At 37.6% G+C, this 18507-nt stretch overlaps 1 protein-coding gene across 1 annotated transcript in view; it reads right to left on the bottom strand.

The window, feature by feature from the left end:
• Positions 1-13899, bottom strand: part of ARMC8 (armadillo repeat containing 8) — a gene marked incomplete at its 5' end in the record, with an annotated part of 43871 nt that extends 29972 nt beyond the window's left edge. The window contains 5 exons of the mRNA XM_009575595.1: positions 1027-1107; positions 2310-2369; positions 5937-6029; positions 13505-13602; positions 13703-13899. Of these exons, the coding sequence (XP_009573890.1) occupies positions 1027-1107; positions 2310-2369; positions 5937-6029; positions 13505-13602; positions 13703-13899 (529 nt within the window). The remainder of the gene's footprint in view (positions 1-1026; positions 1108-2309; positions 2370-5936; positions 6030-13504; positions 13603-13702) is intronic.
• Positions 13900-18507: the final 4608 nt, after the last annotated feature.

Genomic DNA, 18507 nt, shown 5'->3' with positions numbered 1-18507 from the left:
GAAGGATACTTTAATTATCAAGAATGTTCTGCATTAGGCAGGAGATCAAAATAGACAAGCGCAATTATCTCATCTAGTCTCAATCAACCAGTGAACAGCATACTTTCAATAAAATAAAAATGGCATGATAACATTAGATATTTTTTATTAGATATTGTAATAAAAATAACTCAAAATAAATTTGGATACTTTGAAGTGTTTCTTATTTTCAGAATGATGACATTCATACTTTTTGCAGGGAGGGCAGATAAATTGGTATCTTCATAAGAAAGTCCATGCTTAGAGATCATAGGATTGGCTTCAGACAGATTTCAAAATCATTTGCATAGCAGACGCGTTAGCTCTCAAAAAAACAAAACTACACAGAAGAGCCTCAGAAAGCATTTTATGCACTCAAACATTTTATTAAGTAATCTACAGCAGACTCCTAAGGCTGTGCTCAGGACTTGAAATTTTGTCCTTAGACTGAAAAGAGCTAGTTGACCCTCCTTGCCACCAAGTTACAGGTAGAGTATGATGCTTTTCCCCAGAGGTGGTACTGTCAGATAGTCCAGGATGGAATTCCAAAACATAACAGAGGATGGAGCTGAGACTCAGGAGATTCAGTGAGCACAAAACACAGATACCTGGTGGCCTCCACACAGTCCATGTCCATGTTTTCACAGGTACGACTCCTGTTTAGGACAGCTCACATTTGCTTCTCTTTGGCTTAATTTCTTTTTCTCATTTATTGTTCAATGAATTAGACCATTTTTACTGGGCTGCTAAGTGACTGTTCTCCTTTGGATCAATGAAAGCCAGCTCTGTTTTAATTAACGGTGTTTTAACTTTACAGAGCACTCCGAAACAATAGGTCTTGTTTTCATAGAAATCCATATGGCAAGTAAAAAACAACTGTTATTCTAGAAATATACATTATACCTGTTTTATAGTTCTAGTTCATATGCATAAACATAGTTTTTATAATCTTCATTTGGATCCCTTTCCTAAATATATGTAAAACACTGAATAATTTTAATGTCTTACTTTGTAGGAGGTGGAGACTAACAGATGTGCGATATTCTGAACAGCTCCATGGTTAAATAAGATTGTCTGGTGATCTGGACCCTTCAAAGAAAACATAAAACACGATTTATTTTTTTAAAAGATCACATAAGAAATTTCCACTATCTGCAGCTTATTGTTAAGTATAAAAGGTAGGTTTACTAACATTTACTTTGTAATACCATTTATTTTGGCATACCAAATTTTTTTTTAAATAAAGAAGTCCAACTCTTATTTTTATAGCATTTGTCCTTTTCTGGTAATCATTTCCACTCTTTTCTTCAATAGGCAATGAAATTAGTTTTCACAAATTAAGAAACATGGATAGAGTACTTATGTTTCTATTCTTCATATTGGAAACAATCGAAAGCTCCTGATTTTCTCTACAAATCATACAAAAGTTCCCCAGTTACTAATGTCGTCTTCACTAGTAGTATTAAGCATTTTCAACAATTCTAACTTCAGAAGAGAGTGAATTAATTCTGAAACTGTTTCCAGACAGAATGTGGCAGTGCTTTGAGAAGAGATTCATATTTTCCTCTTACAGACTATTTTAGTTTCAAACATATTTAGCCATAAATCTACTCAGCCATCACCCATTTATTGACTTCAAGATCTAAGTTGACAATAGCTGATACGTTGATATTTTTCCAAGATTTAAAAATATTTTTTGGAATTTTTGGAATTAAACATTTGGAATTAAACACAAATTCTGAATTTTGCAGTAGAAAGGTATCAAAACTTCTGTAGTGTGACAAGGCTCGACGAGGTCGGAAAAAACAACATGAAATCTCAATGGGGCCTGCAATCCTCAAGCAGTCTCCTGTGAAATCTGATCTGTGACTTACAAACATCTCTTTAGAAGTAGAGTCATTACTCTAGTCGTCTTTGCATTAAGCATAGGCTATGTGCAATTTAAATTCTGCTTTTAGAATGTCACAGCATTAATCATACCTCGATGCATTTTCTTGACTAATCTGCAAGTAAAGAAAGTTCAAACCCAGCTGAGTTTCTGGGCACATCTATACACCCTAGTATGTGATGTTTTATTTTCACATTTGAGATATAGCTGAAATCAGGTACCTCTTATACTCAAAAGAACATTTTTAGAACATCCCTTACCTCTAAGAAAAAAAAGCACAAAATTACTTTTAGATGTAACATATCTGGTGCTTTAAGAGATGCTTCAGCTGCTACTGCCACCAAGAGCTTTCTACCAAAAAATGCAATTAAAACAGCATGGTTGAAGTAGGAAAACAACTTACATTGGCACACAGAAGTGGCTGAGGCAATGATTTAAAGCCGCAGCTATGCCAGTGTTGAAGCTGAAGAACAGATATTAAAATATGTGAAAAAAATGAATGAAATAAAAGTAAAAGAAATCATAGTGACCTAGATAGTTTTAGTAATTCATAAGTACTAATGATTTTTCAACAAGATGCAGACAGTAAATTCTGTGCAAACTGGATGAATGCATGTACAGAGGTGACACTTGGGTGTATTCTTAGTTGCATAACTAGATGTACATGGAAATATCTAATCCGTACGCATTGTGTTTGCACACACCAATCCAGCTTATTTAATGCACAATCAGGTTAAGCACTAATCCATAAATAGGGACAGCTTCAAACATAAATGTGAAAACTTGAGAACATAAAGTATCATTCCTTCCTAAACCCAAGCAGCTCAGGCACCAATTTAATAGCAAGGCCTTTTGCTTTTGTTTCTCTTTGGGTATACCGACAGAGTTCCAGGAGCCGGTCCTATTACAGTGATCTTTTTCTCCAAATATGATTGAACCACATATTTCAGGAATAGAAATCACACTTCTTGCATGATTTTCCATCATAAAATGTCAATTTTAAAGAAAACAGTGGGATAGAACAATGTAACAATTCATTCCATAATGAAATTTTAAAAGCAGATATCAGGGATCCAGGACCAGACCTCAGATCACATAGGAGAACATTCTCAGACCGGGCTTGGAAGGAAGCTGCCTTGATTACAGACTTTATCCTGGATCTTTCCCAGACACAAGATTTTAATTTTCAACTGGTGGTGAAATTATTACTTATGCACATTCAAATGTAAGTTCCAGAACTATCTTTTCAAATTATTCATACAACCATGTGTTTCCAAATGCATACCTTGTCTTTTTAATTTGACCATTAAAATAGTAAGGCTTAACTACTCACATCACTTTCTCTGGAAACAAACCAACTGCGATAGAGAGAATCTTAAAAAGTAAATTTTGAGTTGCATTTTAGCATACCACGTACATCAACCTGATTTCAGTTTACTTATTTGCTTATATGTTGATAGAATCCTAGCTCCGTATGTTAAGAACTGCATCTGCTCCCCCTGTAAATCAACACTTTCCCTTGCTTAGGATGGCTCTTCTCCAGGGTCAATGTTTTCCATCAGTTAATTTTAACTCTAAAAATGCAGTGAGAAGCGGTAAAAGTAAGCAGTAAAAGCAGAAAACAGCAGCAATATGCTAGGAACCTGAATTAAGGATTTCCTAGCTCAAGAAAACAGGTCTGAGCTTTTTCAGAGAAATTTGAGCAGGTGAGAAAGAAACCTGAGAAGCCCAAACAAGACTCTGGCAAGAAAGAGAAAAAATGGATGCACAAGATCTAAGCAGAGAACACTATGCAGGAACAAGGAGGGTAGCAGCTATGACATGTCACTATTAGTTTAATGAATAAATGAGGAAAACGAGAAATAAAAGCATCAATACCTCTTACAATATATGCTAAACCTTACCTAAATACGAAAGCTTACAGTAACTTATTTCTTCAGGAAAAAAATTAGAAAGGTTCTGTCACTCATGGCCTTTGGGAGGGAAGATGGAGCCTTCATTAAAAATATAGTGAATACCAAAACTTTCAGTATTTAATTTTTTTTTTGAATTATAAGAATGTACTTCGCCTATCCAAATAAATCAGAAAATCCCCTGCAAATTCTGCTTCACTGTATTAGATGTATTTTGTTATGTTTGAAAATACAGTAATCGACCTTGATAATCAGACCTGAAACCCAAGAACTAAACAAGAAAGAAAGAAGGGGGCATTTTAGATTTTTGCTGAACAGCTGCATTTGCCTGGGCAAGAGAGAAATGAGTCTTTATCAATTTAACATTTGTGATGATCTGTTTACTCAACCTCAAATATTTTTCTTTGTTATGCAGCTAATGTTTATTCTGTAAATGCAAGTATTTCCCAGTTCTCACACCCATCACCCTGCTTTTCTTGTGCATTCATGTTTCTATCTGTTCACACAATCAACTTTTTCCTTCCAAAAATTTGGGATTTTTCAAAACATTCACTGGAAAGTTTGTTTGAGAGAGATTTGGGGGGTGGAGGAGGGATTCAAAACAGTATAGTGAGTTCGTAAGACCTTCCTTACTTTACTCTTGTTAAGTGACTGGGCATTTGCTTTGTTAACAATATATTTTATATGTAAGTCACCAGGAGTTAATGGAGCTACAAGGAAGTAATTCACTTAGAAAAAAGATGACAATAACTGTTTTCATGTTGGATTAATTACCTGAAGTTACTCAGCAGTTCTCACACAGGCAACAGGGTTTATATTGCTACAGAGCTAATCCCTGATTTTATAAACTGACTTCTATACCACCCTATAATCAGTCCTGGGGTTTTTTTCTTGTAAGCCAACATGGCCCGATTTCTCACCTGTTCAAGCTACTCAGCCTATTACGGAGACTTTCAAGGGCCACTTAAAGATGAGATGCCTCACTGATGCGTTTTTCTTCTTAAAACACCAATTTTTTTTCCAATATTAGCTATAGTTCTGAACTTCCACAGTCCAGTGTAGGATTCTGTCTTAATGTTTACTTTAAACAATTCTATAAATATTAGCGGCTGAGTTATAATTTTGTATCATACTAACTCTACAGTTTTCAGTCCTCAGTTGCACTTAACAGAGAAATACAATTGGATGAATGTACATAAATAACAGTCAAGGTAGAGAAAAATACATGTTTAACAAAGGAATAATTCAGAGTTCCAGAAGACTCATTGTAAGTGATAAGGTAGAAAGATATTTTTTCAGATAAACACTTAAAATTCATAAATTTTGGAACCTTTTCATTTGTTGGTTTGGGAGATAAATACGATTATGATCTTTTAGTTTTAAACTGTTTCTAAAAGGGAAAGATGCTGTACAAATCTGATTTCCGACATTGAATTATTTTGATACAGTTACTATATAACCCATGGGTACAGTAACTACCAAAAAACCGCAACAATAATAGAAAAAACAGTGGTGTGTGGAAACTTGGGGGGGTGGGGAGGAAAAGACAAAAACTCCTGTGTTTGGGGTGGGGTTGCTGCTGTTTTTAAATTAGTTTTCCCATATCAAGAGAATTATGTAGCAGGACAGGATTTTTTTTTGCATAATACTGTAACTGGTAGAGCTCAACTGTGAAGACCATTTTTCTTCCTCTCAACCTACAGTACCTCTTAGAAAACATTCTCTGGGTTTAAAACAGCTGTCTTGAAAGCAGACACAAGACCTCTGCAAAGAGATGCTCACACTGTCTTGAGACTTCCAGAGAAAAAAAATAAGCCTTCCAAAATTTATACTGATAATAGCAAGGATTGATATTTGCCTAACTGTTGACTTTGTTTAGTAGCCAAAAGTATAAATATATATACATACCCTATAAAAATGCACTTATTTGCATATTTTGTTTTACTGTAAAGAAACATGTATCAACCCCAGTAACTCTGTCAGCAAATCCAGAGCAATAACAGTTCAGTCATTACTGTACTAATGTTCCTGCCACAAAAGGCAGTATCATGTTACACAGTTTCTTATTTGCCAGAAACACAACAAGTTGCATAAAGAACATGTATTCTCTTTCTTACTTTGCAGCAATGTGAGAAGATCTGACATATGTATTCTTGTGTATATCGAGACCTACTGAGCAGTGCCATGAGGTGGGAGATAACTGTAGCATCCTGGAAACGAGTCAGAAAAGAAAAAAGTATTAACGCTGTATTTCAGCATAGTTTCTTCACAGTTTGTTACTTAAAAGAGTATTCCTGATTCTGCATTCAGTGTTCTCCCTTCCACTGAAACTTGTACAGACACAGGACAAGAGCATTAAAGTAGTACAGGAAAGACTTCAAGGCATGAGTGACAGTTCTGAGCCAAATCCTCACGGAAAAATAAAAGGTCAATCCCAAAACTTCTGGGATTTGTCTCCAGAATCTTTACATCACGAGAAAACAATAAAAGAATGGAGAAAAAAACATACCAACTGCAAACATGGTCACTGAAAGCAATTACTCCAGGAATTGTCTTACTAGAAGTGTGATTTACTTACCTCTTCATTTCAGCTCTGAGTAGAAAAGAGCAGGGAGGGGAACAAGGTGCCAGACTGAGAAATGTACAGTCCACCTTCAGTTCTGTGGCACTCACTTTCTAACCAATTAAGGTGGGGTAATAATTTCCTTTAAGTCAAAAACACACTATAGACTCTATTAGTACGCGTGACACTAATGACAGAATTCTAAGTAAATCAGCAAAAGAAAATCATTATACTGAAGTTCCCTTCTGAAACACATCCAGTTACTTAAGTTACAAAATTACATTTTAAAGCTTTCAGTTACTTTTACCAGTACATTTTAGTGGCAGCAACTGCAGTGATATTAAAAGAAACACTGGTCATGTTTGGTTTGGAAAGGTGGTAAACTAAACTACTTCCATGAGATAAAGGGTGCTGAACAGAGGAGACGAAAGACTGAATGAGTCTTCCTTTCCAAAGAACTTATGCTATGTTGACCCTATACAAGTAAGTCAGACTCTGTTTTACCTGCAGGAGAAATGATGAATTGCAACCCTCTGACTAGGGAGAGGTAGATTAAAATTAGAGCAAAATCTTCATGCTCCTCAGCTACTTTTACAGTAATGAAAGTAGCATTAGCTTCATTGTTTTAATGACTATAACTTCAGAGATACACAGCTGTTTTTGGAAAGTTTTATTTCCCAATTAATTGGGAAATTTCCAATCACACTTTTTTATATTAGCAAAATAAAATGTGTAAGTCTCTCCTATTTGTATACATGCTTGAGATTAGACAAAGCTTTGCAATTTTTGTGTTATTTTTAATATTTTTTACATATATATATAAAATTTAGCAGACTTATTTTAGAAAGCTTTGCTGCCAACAATCCAGCCTTTCTATTCTTAACAGAAAACAATAGGACAACAGAGCCAAGAAACACACTAAGAATAAAAACAACTTGTTTCTACTGCTTGTTTCTCAATAACTGGAAAGGATCAATATGCAACAGCCTCATTTGCCATTTCAGCATCCTATAAAGTTACTTACTAGAAACTGGAGTTCTTCCAGGTATGCCAGCCATGTATCCATGCTCGTTGCACATTTATGTGCATAAGAAAAGAAAGGGACCAACTATTCTAAGCAGTATGCTTAGGGTCTGGTCAACAGTGGCTCCACCTGATCTTCTGCCTTTACACATGGCATATATACAAACACATCTATTTCTTTTCAACTTCAGAACCCAAAGGCCTGCAAGGAACTGGTTTGCTTGCAGGGCAATAGAGGACATTAAATCCACAAGTATAATAGCGCTGATGGTCATAACCATAATGACGTGTCTCTTGAATCTCCCTGACAAGAGGTAAGCCTGCAGCAGTGTAACTGTATTTTGTCCTTACCTTAAATTTGGTTTTCTCTCAACTAACCAGGAAATTCTAGATAAGAATTTATAGATGTCAGTATCCATTCAGGTTCTTAGGGAGAAAAAGAAAGCCAGAAGAGTAGCAACTGATTTACTGGCTAAATCATAGGTGACTAGCTTGCAATCAGATTTGACCCTCGCATCAATCGGGTAATTCTTATGGACTGCTCTGTGCAGCTGTCTGGTCTACAGAGAGATACTGGCAGGTACAGATCTGCATTTGTGTCAGGCAATGATTACAATTCACTCACATGATCTGTCACCTTTATCACAGGACCAATGCACATCTGGATACTGAATAATGCTGCCAACTCTGAAATGGTCCTATAAAAGGCTACAGGACTTTCCCTCCTTCCCTCAAGCTGGTAGAAAGGTTTTGCGTCCTGTTTTATTTTTAAACTTGAACTGGTGGAATTGCTTACGAAAATCAGATTTCAGTGAAAATACACAAGAATAACATTTAGATTATTCTTAAAGAACTTGAAATCTATAAAAAGTGCAAGAAGGCAAGCTTTGTATCAAGAGCCACTGGAAATCAACCTGAAGCTAGTGAAGTGAAGACGACTTCTGATGCTATCTTTCACAGATTCTACTAGAACATATCTTCTCATATCCTTGTTTTTATCTCCCAAACTATGAATAAAAATATATTGCTTTCATTTTTGAATAAAATAATTATTCAGTTAAACTCTTTTATTCAACACAGATGAATGCATAACATCTCTCTACCTGTATCTCACACCAGGGAAGGAACTAACAAACTTTTATTTCACATCCTAGCCAGTGACATCGCTGCGCAATAGTTCAGTTTCACCTAGCACTTCAACAGTATTGATCACATGAGCACTTCTGGCTGCAGTTTGATAGATTGGAGAGTTTTGGTAAAGATATAAGTGGACAGAAATCGAGCCTCTAACTGTTTGGAAGCTCTACTATAGAGTTATAGAAATGGGAATAGAATGGCACACAGTGATTTGCATAAGATAACATTTTACTGACCAGTGTGGCATCACGGCCCCACGGTAAGTTCCTGGATAGGAAGGTGTTCTTATTAGATGATGCAAAACATTTTAACTTAGCATTTATGAGACTGGGCTGTTCCGATACCAAACATTCTGACAGGGCATTTCTGGCGTCACTGTGACCCCAGCAATGATCCTGTATATATGGTATAAGGGTTAATGAATCCTTGCAATCAACAGAGTAAGGGTTTCCCGAAATTCTACCAATACATAAAGAACTGTATTATTAGATATTCTAGACTATAAAAGGATACGTTTGAGAAGCGATTCTTTGGAGATACCTTTCATACACTTTCTCATTTTGTTCTATCAAATCAGGAATGTTGTGGGTATGAAAAGGTTAAAAACTCTTGGAAAGTTACAACAGTGCTCCCTTAATGCTTGTGAGAAAATTATGTTAATTTTGTCCCTTGATTCTGCTAAAATATATCCAACTTCTATAATAATTCTAGTATGTTTATTAGAAAAGAATCTAGAAAGAGTAAAAGGATGTGTGGACATTACTGACTTCCAACAAAATGCAAATAGTAATTATATGTCAATGTCAGGCTACATAATTCCACTTTTTTCATATTAATATATAAGTAACAAAGGATCTTTCTAGCAACCCTAGTAAGCAACACTGAATCTACACTCATAATTTGCAGTTAAAAAGAGATTCACAAATCCATTAAAATGTTGCCTGCTAACAAAGACTACTTCCAGGCAACTTATGACAAATATCTATACATCACATGTACTGTAACAAAATTACTGCCCATCCAAACAGAATTACAGAATTCAGAAAGAATTAACAGAGTTGCATTTACCCACTTAGATTGCAATACCTACCTACTTTCTTCATATTCCTTTTTAATATTAAAATTTAAAATTAAAATTTGCAAGACCTATTCTTAAAACATTTCTTTGTGACAGAGGATTATTATTCTTTTTTCCAAGTCAGAGAACTGAAATTCTTATATTCATCCAAGTAACTTAAATTCAAGCTCTCTAAGCTAGAATTCATCATTTTAGAATTCTCATTTTTAGGAAACAGTTGAGATTAGAGAACATTTGGCCTTGCTGCATGGGCTCAGCCTTCACAAACAGGAGGAATGAAAGGAGCAAGGCATCAGAAGATGACCTAGATTCCTCCTTTAGTAACTGCATATCACTGAGCCATGGTGGAACAAGTGTACACTTTGCAGTGTAGTTTCATTGCCTGTTGAATACTTTGTTGTTAATCACTGTAACATATCCTGCTCTGTCCTGCTAGCCTTGTCCTCCGAATTGTTCCTCCTCCCCTTCATCAAGCCTGGTCGATCACCAGATGATGTCAGGTTTTCCATCTCAAACCTGAACAGTAAGGAGGAATGCCTTTCACCTAACATTACTAGCTCACGTAAGCTGGAAAAAGTGAGATTTCTGAAACTTCATTCCTCATTGTCTCAACAGCAGGGAGAAACTCATCTGCTGCAGTGCCTTCATTCTCCAAGCTTCCTGTAAGGACAGACTCGTTCACAGCAGAGAATGTACCTGCTACCTGCCTCTTCCTTCATGACCAGCATAGTAGCCGCAGCTAGCAATTTCTGGATAAAATTGTATTTGGGTCCCACTGAGGAAGGAAAATGGGATCACAACGGAGAAAATCTGCAAGCAAATAAGCTGGAAAGGGATTTGGCCACTGAATCCATTCTTTCTGTTTTAAATAGAATAGCAAGAGCTGAAGCAACAGGCTATGAGTCAAATTGGATTTGACCTGGTGCTTCAATCTGTTCAGCGAGCCAATACACACCTAGCTACATTGACCTGGCCAGTTCAGATGTACAAAACACCTCCAAATATAATCTTAAAATTTAAAAAAAAAAGTCTGCACATGTATCTGCATCTCAATAGATCTCTCACCCTGGGACTCCATGCCATTCCTCATTACCATTTGCAGGATGGTCACTAAATCAGTCTCAGCATCAAAGCCTGCTCCCTCTTCCAGTGAAGGAAGTCTCCACAAGATGCGTTTACCTGGCACAGCAGGTCTGGATACGGCTTACCGTTCTGCAGCAAACTTGCTCTAAGACATCAGTACCAGACACTAAAAGCCTGGCCTTTTTGAGACCTCAGTGTTCATTCAGCTTAACACACACACGGATGGGTCTTCACATTTTCTCAGTACAGGTCCTACATTCCTACAGGAAACAGCCCAAATGTTTCCACCTCTGAAGAACTATTTTGTCTTTGGAACTGAACATAATTGCTCAAAACCGGCAGCAGTTTATCCTTCAAGCTCCTGTCTACAAGGAAAGGTTCAAGAGGAAAGGTGTAGTTTCTGACACCTAGCATTTCTGCTGGGAGAAATACTCAAGTTACTGTGGATGACATGTTTTTGGAGGGGTTTTTTGGGATGAGATTTTATGTTTATTCTCTCCCAAACCTATTACAAACAGAAACAAACATTTTCAAGGCCCTTTAACCAGCTCTCTTTAAAGCACTTGTGTATGCCGGATCTTAAGTGAGCGGTCCTCTGAACTAGAGTGACTGTAACATCCTTGGAGACGTTGAGCTAAGTCATAGTATCTTGTCTTAGAAATAGTCCTGGCCAAGGTTTGAGAGACAGCATCCTCTATGCAGTCAAACAGCAAAGAAATTCTGGGAAAAGCTGCTATCTTAGATACAACTCAGGAACCAACTTTTCAGAAGTCTTCTCCAGAACTGCTGGACAAGAATGAAAAGCCATTGACAAACTTAGTCTCTTACCTTTCAAAATAGGACCTGTTAAAGGCAGAAATATGACCTTAAGCACAGTCATAAAATATTTAACTTCAAGGTGTCCAACTGGAATGGGAGGAAAATGTGTTTTTCACAGTTGAAACTAAAGAACAAGGTCGCCCTCACCAGATGATCGTTTCCTGTAGCTATGGTTAATTAAGGGGCATCACATTTGCCTGAATAAGGAATGGGGTGGCAGAGTTCTGATGTCACTGTTATGCAGCAGAGAAAGCAAAGGATGAAACAGAAAATCCAGTATCCCACAATGTTAGTGGTAATTTATATGCTAATACTGGTTCTTTCACATTTCTGTACCTATTCTTCCACTTCCTCTCCCTTCAAGATATCAAATCTCTCCTCCAAAAAAGGAGCAATTAATAGTCTCTATTGAGCACTGATCCCCAGGAAGAGGTATGGATTGTTAATGGAGATGATCATCTTAAGCCCCGACTTTGGATACCGAGAGCAGGAAGCAGATGACCCTGCGATTATGAACTCTTAGAGGCCGACTTGGGGGAATCTGGGAGCATGAAGTGGAGTGAAAGGAAGGAACAGACACAAAGAGGAAACTCTCAGATCACTCGGGAGAGGTGCCTTCAGTGGTCACATATACAGTCTGCATTGAGGGTTTCCTTGCTGAACAATCAAAAATCAATGGGAAAAAAAAAACCACAGTGAACATTGGAGGACAAAGCTGTCTACACATACTAAATACAAGGGTAAGCTGTGAAGAGCTGCAGAAAGACTTCATGAGATAGACTAATTAGAAGATGAAATTCAGAATAGGTGTATGGTAAAATTAAGTCCATGGAAAGCAACAAGTTTACATACTTACTGCCACTCTGGAACGAAAATGTAAGGAATTGTTAGAAAAGGAATAGAGAACAAAACAGACATTACAGCACTGCATAACAACTAGACAAAAAAAATCATGAAGAAAATCTGTTGAGGACTAGTAACACACAGAAATTGTCTCTGGTAATGACAGAGACACCCGAACAGTAGAGAAAGTATAAAATTAAATGCTAGCTATGCCCTTCTCTACAAGCATCAAGTCTTCCTCAGCAAGCAACAGAGTCATCCCTTTGAGTGGTGAGACCAGAGGGGTTAGCACTGCGGACTACCAGTTCCCTCAGAAGTTGGATCTGCTTGGCGACCTCCAGCCAACAGACTGGTGCAATGCTACCCTTTTCCCAGCAGAAAGCGATTGCTTGTACAGTACAGTTTTCAGGCCACAGCCTGCTTCATCCCTTGCACTGAGACAAAGGAAGAGGGAAGAGTGCAAATCCTTCTTCCCCTTCCTTCCAAGAAAGAGACAGTGACTGATTTTGGGCAAGGCCTTTTGTGTCTATGCTGCCAAGAGATAGCACTACCTTCAGACAGGCTTCCACATCAATGGCTTTGCCCAGTCACCTTAACAAGGTCAGCACCAATAGCCTTACTGCTCGCATGCTCCAAGCTGAACTCAGTATTATAGCACTGGTGGAGGACATTTTCTATCCTCCTGTCAGTTAAATGTAAACCACACATATATTACCTAAAAGCAGAGAAATTGTGGAGATGAAACTCTTCCACATGAAATGCAAAAACTAAGTAAGCACCCTCACATCTGGTGTGGGAGGACAGTGTCAGATAAAATTTTAAGTTTCAGAAACTAACTTTTGCCGGTATAGCTGTGATAATGGTATCTGTAAACACCATTTAGAGACACTTTTTAATCCTTAAGATTGCACAAAAGCCTGAAAATTTTAGGTTTTTTCTTTACCAATGTGCCACCTTGTCAACCATCTCATATCAAATATTGCTATAAATGTTAGGTGAGCCAGATGCCTTAAACATAGGTGAGAAATGCTAACATTGTTGGTCAAACAAGTTCTCGTTACTACTGCAGACAACAAGACTTTTCACTCCCACCAACTCTATAGGTTTTAAAAGGACGTAATAATCTGCTTACAACTTACTGTGTATAGTAGATCCTCTGGAGTTACAGGACTGATGAAAATGGTACGGAGACATCGCAGGCAAGCTTCAATAAACTTCAAATCTGGCGACAGTAATCCTATAAATATAGAAAGAAACTACTATTCAGTTTCATTATCTTTGCTTATTTGAGTACTTTAGGAACATTTACTAACATAGATCCATTAAGGGAAAAGTACCTTGCAATAAGGCTGGGATAATATGGCAGTCTAGTAGGGATTTGACATTATTCTCTGTACCCATTGCAAGGCTTCCAAGGACCACTGCGCATTCTGTTCTCAGTTCTGTGCTGGAGGTTTCTTGCTGAAGTAAATACAGCAACCTGGAAATAGAATTATTTTCAGAAGAAAATTCAGACAGAAGAGAACTTTTAAGTCTAGTGAAAAAAAAAAAAAATCTGAATCCTGCTATGTAAAGAAGATGAAGTCCTTAATAGAAAGATGAAGACGGAACAAGAGAGTAAGATGAACACTTTATTCATAAGAACCTTTTTACACTGTGTTCCTACACAGGTTTTACTTGTCGTTATGGCAGAAAGATATCACACTGGTTTTTTTTAAAAATGTAGTGTCACAGTACTGATATCCGGGATGTGGTCTTTCCGTATACCAGGAAGATCCCAAATTTCAATTAAAGGAAATGAGTCTGCAGTTTGATGTCAATGGGAGAGGGAACCTCATGCATCTCCCCTAACACCTAGGGACATGATTACCGTTATCATAATGGTTATCTTTGGCAGTGATTTCTTCTGGGTCATGGTTGCAAAACAATTCCATCATCAAGCACAAGAATGGGAGCTGAGAGTAATCTGAGTTTTGAACACTGAGAAATGTTCACATATGAACATAAAGAAAGTCCAGAAGAGTTGTATGTGCAGAAGGCAGCTGAATTGTAGCTAGAACAGGATCACTTCAAGCCTAAGCCACATCTTGCCAAATGCATACCTTGGGTCTCAATCAATTTTGGATTCTTTATACAGTTATCAAGATACCTAGGAGCCCCTTCAAACATATTTTAGATTACATCAGTAGCACCTGAATCACAGCAGAGGTCACCGAACACTTTCAGTCTAAATTTGAGTCACACAAAGAGCCCAGATAGTAACCACATTCCTACCTCTCATCAGCACAGCAGATAATCACTTTAAGATTCACACGGTTTATAAGCTTAAGATGAAAACCGTTTAACTAAGGCTCCCACATTACATACAAGTCTGAGCAAAACTATAACAGGTAAAATGACTTGGACACTGAGATGCAATTCTCTCTGTATATGCAACGTACACAGTCACTTTTCTAGATTCACTGAGCTAAGACAGATACATTCTCAGTTTAGTAACACACTACTCTGTATAGTTTGAAAAGGTCTCTCCTAAAGCCAGGCAAGATACCTTTGCTCCTTCTCTAGGAGCAAAAAGGAGCCAAAAGCCAGCATCTAGCCCGCTTGCTGAAGGGGACATAAGTAGTTACTCGGGTAAACAAATCCCTGAACAAAATGCCCCAAAAGCTGACTTCCTAAATCAAAGACAAGGGAAAAAATAACCGGAAACACAGCAGCTAAACGCAATTCAGGTACATGGCCATGGTACATGGAAAAGGCCACCAAGGGAAGTGCAAGCAGCCCCATAACAGATAGTGACACAGAAGAGTACCTTTAACGCACGCTCCAAATGTTTCCCACTTACATAAGGCAGAAATTGCTTCTTAGAATCCCCTACATTTGAAACCTAAAGTAAAAGACCAGCAGACATAACTATGGCATGTCACTGGAAGAAAGCTATGAGGTCAAAGGTCTCTTCAATACCTATAAGCAGCATATTCATTACATAAAATTCAGACTATCCCAGGCAGCAGATAATTTACTAAGCTCTTGGAGAAGGAGAACAGCAAAATAATCCCCCTGTATTCCCCGACAATTTAGTTGGATGAAGAATTTTCTGACTGCAAAACTGCTAGGAATCTGCTTTGCTCTAAAAGCAGGTTTGACAGCTGCTAAAAGCGGAGGTATACTAGTATCACTCAAAGCACACATGTGCCCTTTTTGAGATGTAGCTAATCTCGTGGTGGAAAAAAGCTCCAACACACGAACACATACTAAGGAGATTAAATATAATTTCTTCCTGAACACAAACAAAACAGTTGAAATGTGGCACAAAATTAACGTGTGAGATGCAAGCAACCCCATAAGCACAGATATCTTTTCTCCTTCCAACTTCCTTCAGATTCAAAGGGTCAGACTGGTATAAATTCAGAATGGCACAGATTTCCAGAATCATTGGTGTTTTCTTTAATCCGTTCCTTCCACAAACTTACCAGACAAAGGCATCGAGGTTCTTTGTCCCTGCTTACCTGTTTTATCTGAAAGGCCATTTATTCCTAACGTTTAGAAACCTCTTCTAATTTCTTGTACAAATCTATTCCTGACTAATTTACATCAATTTGGTACTGCATGCATATTATCCTTTAATTTGTATAATTCTTCTCATTTCTTACAGCGACCACCCAACGGTCCTGAGGCACTTTGGCCCAGACTGCCCACATGGCTCAGTGGAGCTGATCTGCTGTTTGTTCTTCATTTTACTGTAGGCCCCTTTAATATTGACAGAGCAAGGTATGTAAAAAAGGCTCAGATTATCAGTTGTTCCACAAAAGTGTATCTCACACATCATTTGTGCAAACTCAAAATTAACCGTACCTACATTATCGTCTTCTGGAAAAGGAACAAAAATTATACTTAAGGCAATTAAATTACATGTTCTAAAGCTACAAATTCTAGTACTGTATTCTTTGAAGTATCAGTTGCACTATGTTCAAGGTGAAGATTAGGGCTGAAAGACTACAAAAGAAGCAAAATACATAATCAATGTTATGCAAAATCATCACAAAGGAAAAAAAAGCATTCCACTTCCAATCCAAATGGGACAGAATAACCTTGCATTATTATTACTTCTTTATAGACAGCTGTTTTTGTTCTCTGCCTTCTAGATAGATAAGGATAGACAGGAAGGAGAGGCTTATTTGGTAATGTACAGATGCACTGAGCGATCCTGGCTAAAATTCACTCTTGAAAAGATGTTAGGTTTTTTCTGGACACCGAGCTACTATATGGAAAATGCAATCTCATCTCCTGTTCTAACTCTGACATTTGCTAATTGCCAAGAAAACTCCCTTATTGTAGAAAATAATTTAACAGGAATTACCAGGAGCAGATCAGAAGATGCATTAATTTATTGCAGTAACCTGTACAGCTGTTTTATTTTAACACCAAAGACTTGACTTTTCTCGACCCTTCTAACTTACACACATAAATTCTGTAAGCTAACATTGCAGAACAGTTTTCAACATGTTCTATTTGTAACTCCACTGCTCGAAACAGTTATATCTTCTATAATCTGTATCACTTTATTTCACAGCAAAATTCAGACTTTTATTTTCCCCTGGTATTTAAAAAGCAAGCTGAAAGATTTGACTTTAAAGAGTTGGCAATTTAGAAAACTGACTGACAATCACCCAGACCAGTCAAGAACAGAAATCAGCAACATACATACAATCTTTCATCTCTGCACAAGGAGTAAAGAATAAAAACTTTTAAGTCTGTTACCAAAACAAAAGTTACTTTTTACAATTATTTTAAATGATACAGTTTATGATATAGTAATTTTAGTAAGACTTAAGGCATTTGATTCCTACTGTTTTCACTATGCTTTCTCAGTCTGCTCCTTCAAATGCGTAAGTGTGAGAACCCTTCAGTGATGGTATTCTGTAAGGACACACCCAGGCTCACCCATACCTACGCTGCAGTAAGCAGATCCATTTATGATGCAGGAACATAAAACTGACATGTATTTTAATTCAGCATGTACAGAACAAACATGCTATCAAGCAACATAAAACAACTTCCAAACTGGGAATAGAAGGCTGCATTTTCCCTAAATCCTCAACCATACCCCAAGACAAGTGTTTTGGCAGCATGTTTTAAGTTGGGTTGGTTTTTATGGACTAAGCTGGGAAATACGTTTCAGAGTGCTGCGGCAAAGACAGCTGGCCATTAGCATCTGTCCCCTTCCTGTGAGAAAGGCCTCACTATTATTGACCACTACTAACTTGGAGACATGCTAAGCTTCATTTCAGAATTATGTGAAGTAGTACTGTTACAGAAAAATACCTATTCTTAGATTAGATGATTTAAGATCCCCAAGCCCCCCCCCCCCCAACCGAAAAAAAAAACCCAAAACAAGAATCAAGACTAAATCAATCTTTTCACTGATTATTTTCTAAAAAGCCTAGCAAGCCATTCACAAGCTTTTCAGACGTGGGGTTGTCTGGGGAATACTAGGAGACTCCTCTGATGTAAGTGTTGGTAAATATGGATCTAATTACTAATTAAAAAATGTCAGTAACAGTGACCTTTTTTTAAAATAGTTTTCAATAACCTAGAATTCAATTTAGAAATGCAACAGTATTTCCTTTCATTTTCACTATGAAGTCCTGAAAACCTGCTCTGAGATGCACCTTCCCTGTACAAATCACACCAATAGCCTTCTCTGGTTATTAAGGACTTCAATAAATAATCTGCTTCTTGTATCCAGAAATGTTCAGTCAGAGAATCATAGAATCATTTAGGTTGGAAAAGACCTTTAAGATCATCGAGTCCAACCATTAACCTAGCACTGCCAAGTCCACCACTAAACCATGTCCCTAAGCGCCACATCTACACATCCTTTAAATACCTCCAGGGATGGTGACTCCACCACTTCCCTGGGCAGCCTGATCCAAGGCTTGACAACACTTTCGGTGAAGACATTTTTCCTAATCTTCAATCTAAACCTCCCTTGGCGCAACTTGAGGCCATTTCTTCTCGTCCTATCGCTTGTTACTTGGCAGAAGAGACCAACCCCCACCTCGCTACAACCTCCTTTCGGGTAGTTGTAGAGCGCAATGAGGTCTCCCCTCAGCCTCCTCTTCTCCAGGCTAAACAGCCCCAG

Source organism: Fulmarus glacialis, unplaced genomic scaffold (genome assembly GCF_000690835.1).
Source record: "Fulmarus glacialis isolate BGI_N327 unplaced genomic scaffold, ASM69083v1 scaffold8094, whole genome shotgun sequence".
Classification (NCBI taxonomy): Eukaryota; Metazoa; Chordata; class Aves; order Procellariiformes; family Procellariidae; genus Fulmarus; species Fulmarus glacialis.
The sequence above is the reverse complement of the archived record's forward strand: the minus strand, read 5'-3'. Positions and strand labels throughout refer to the sequence as shown.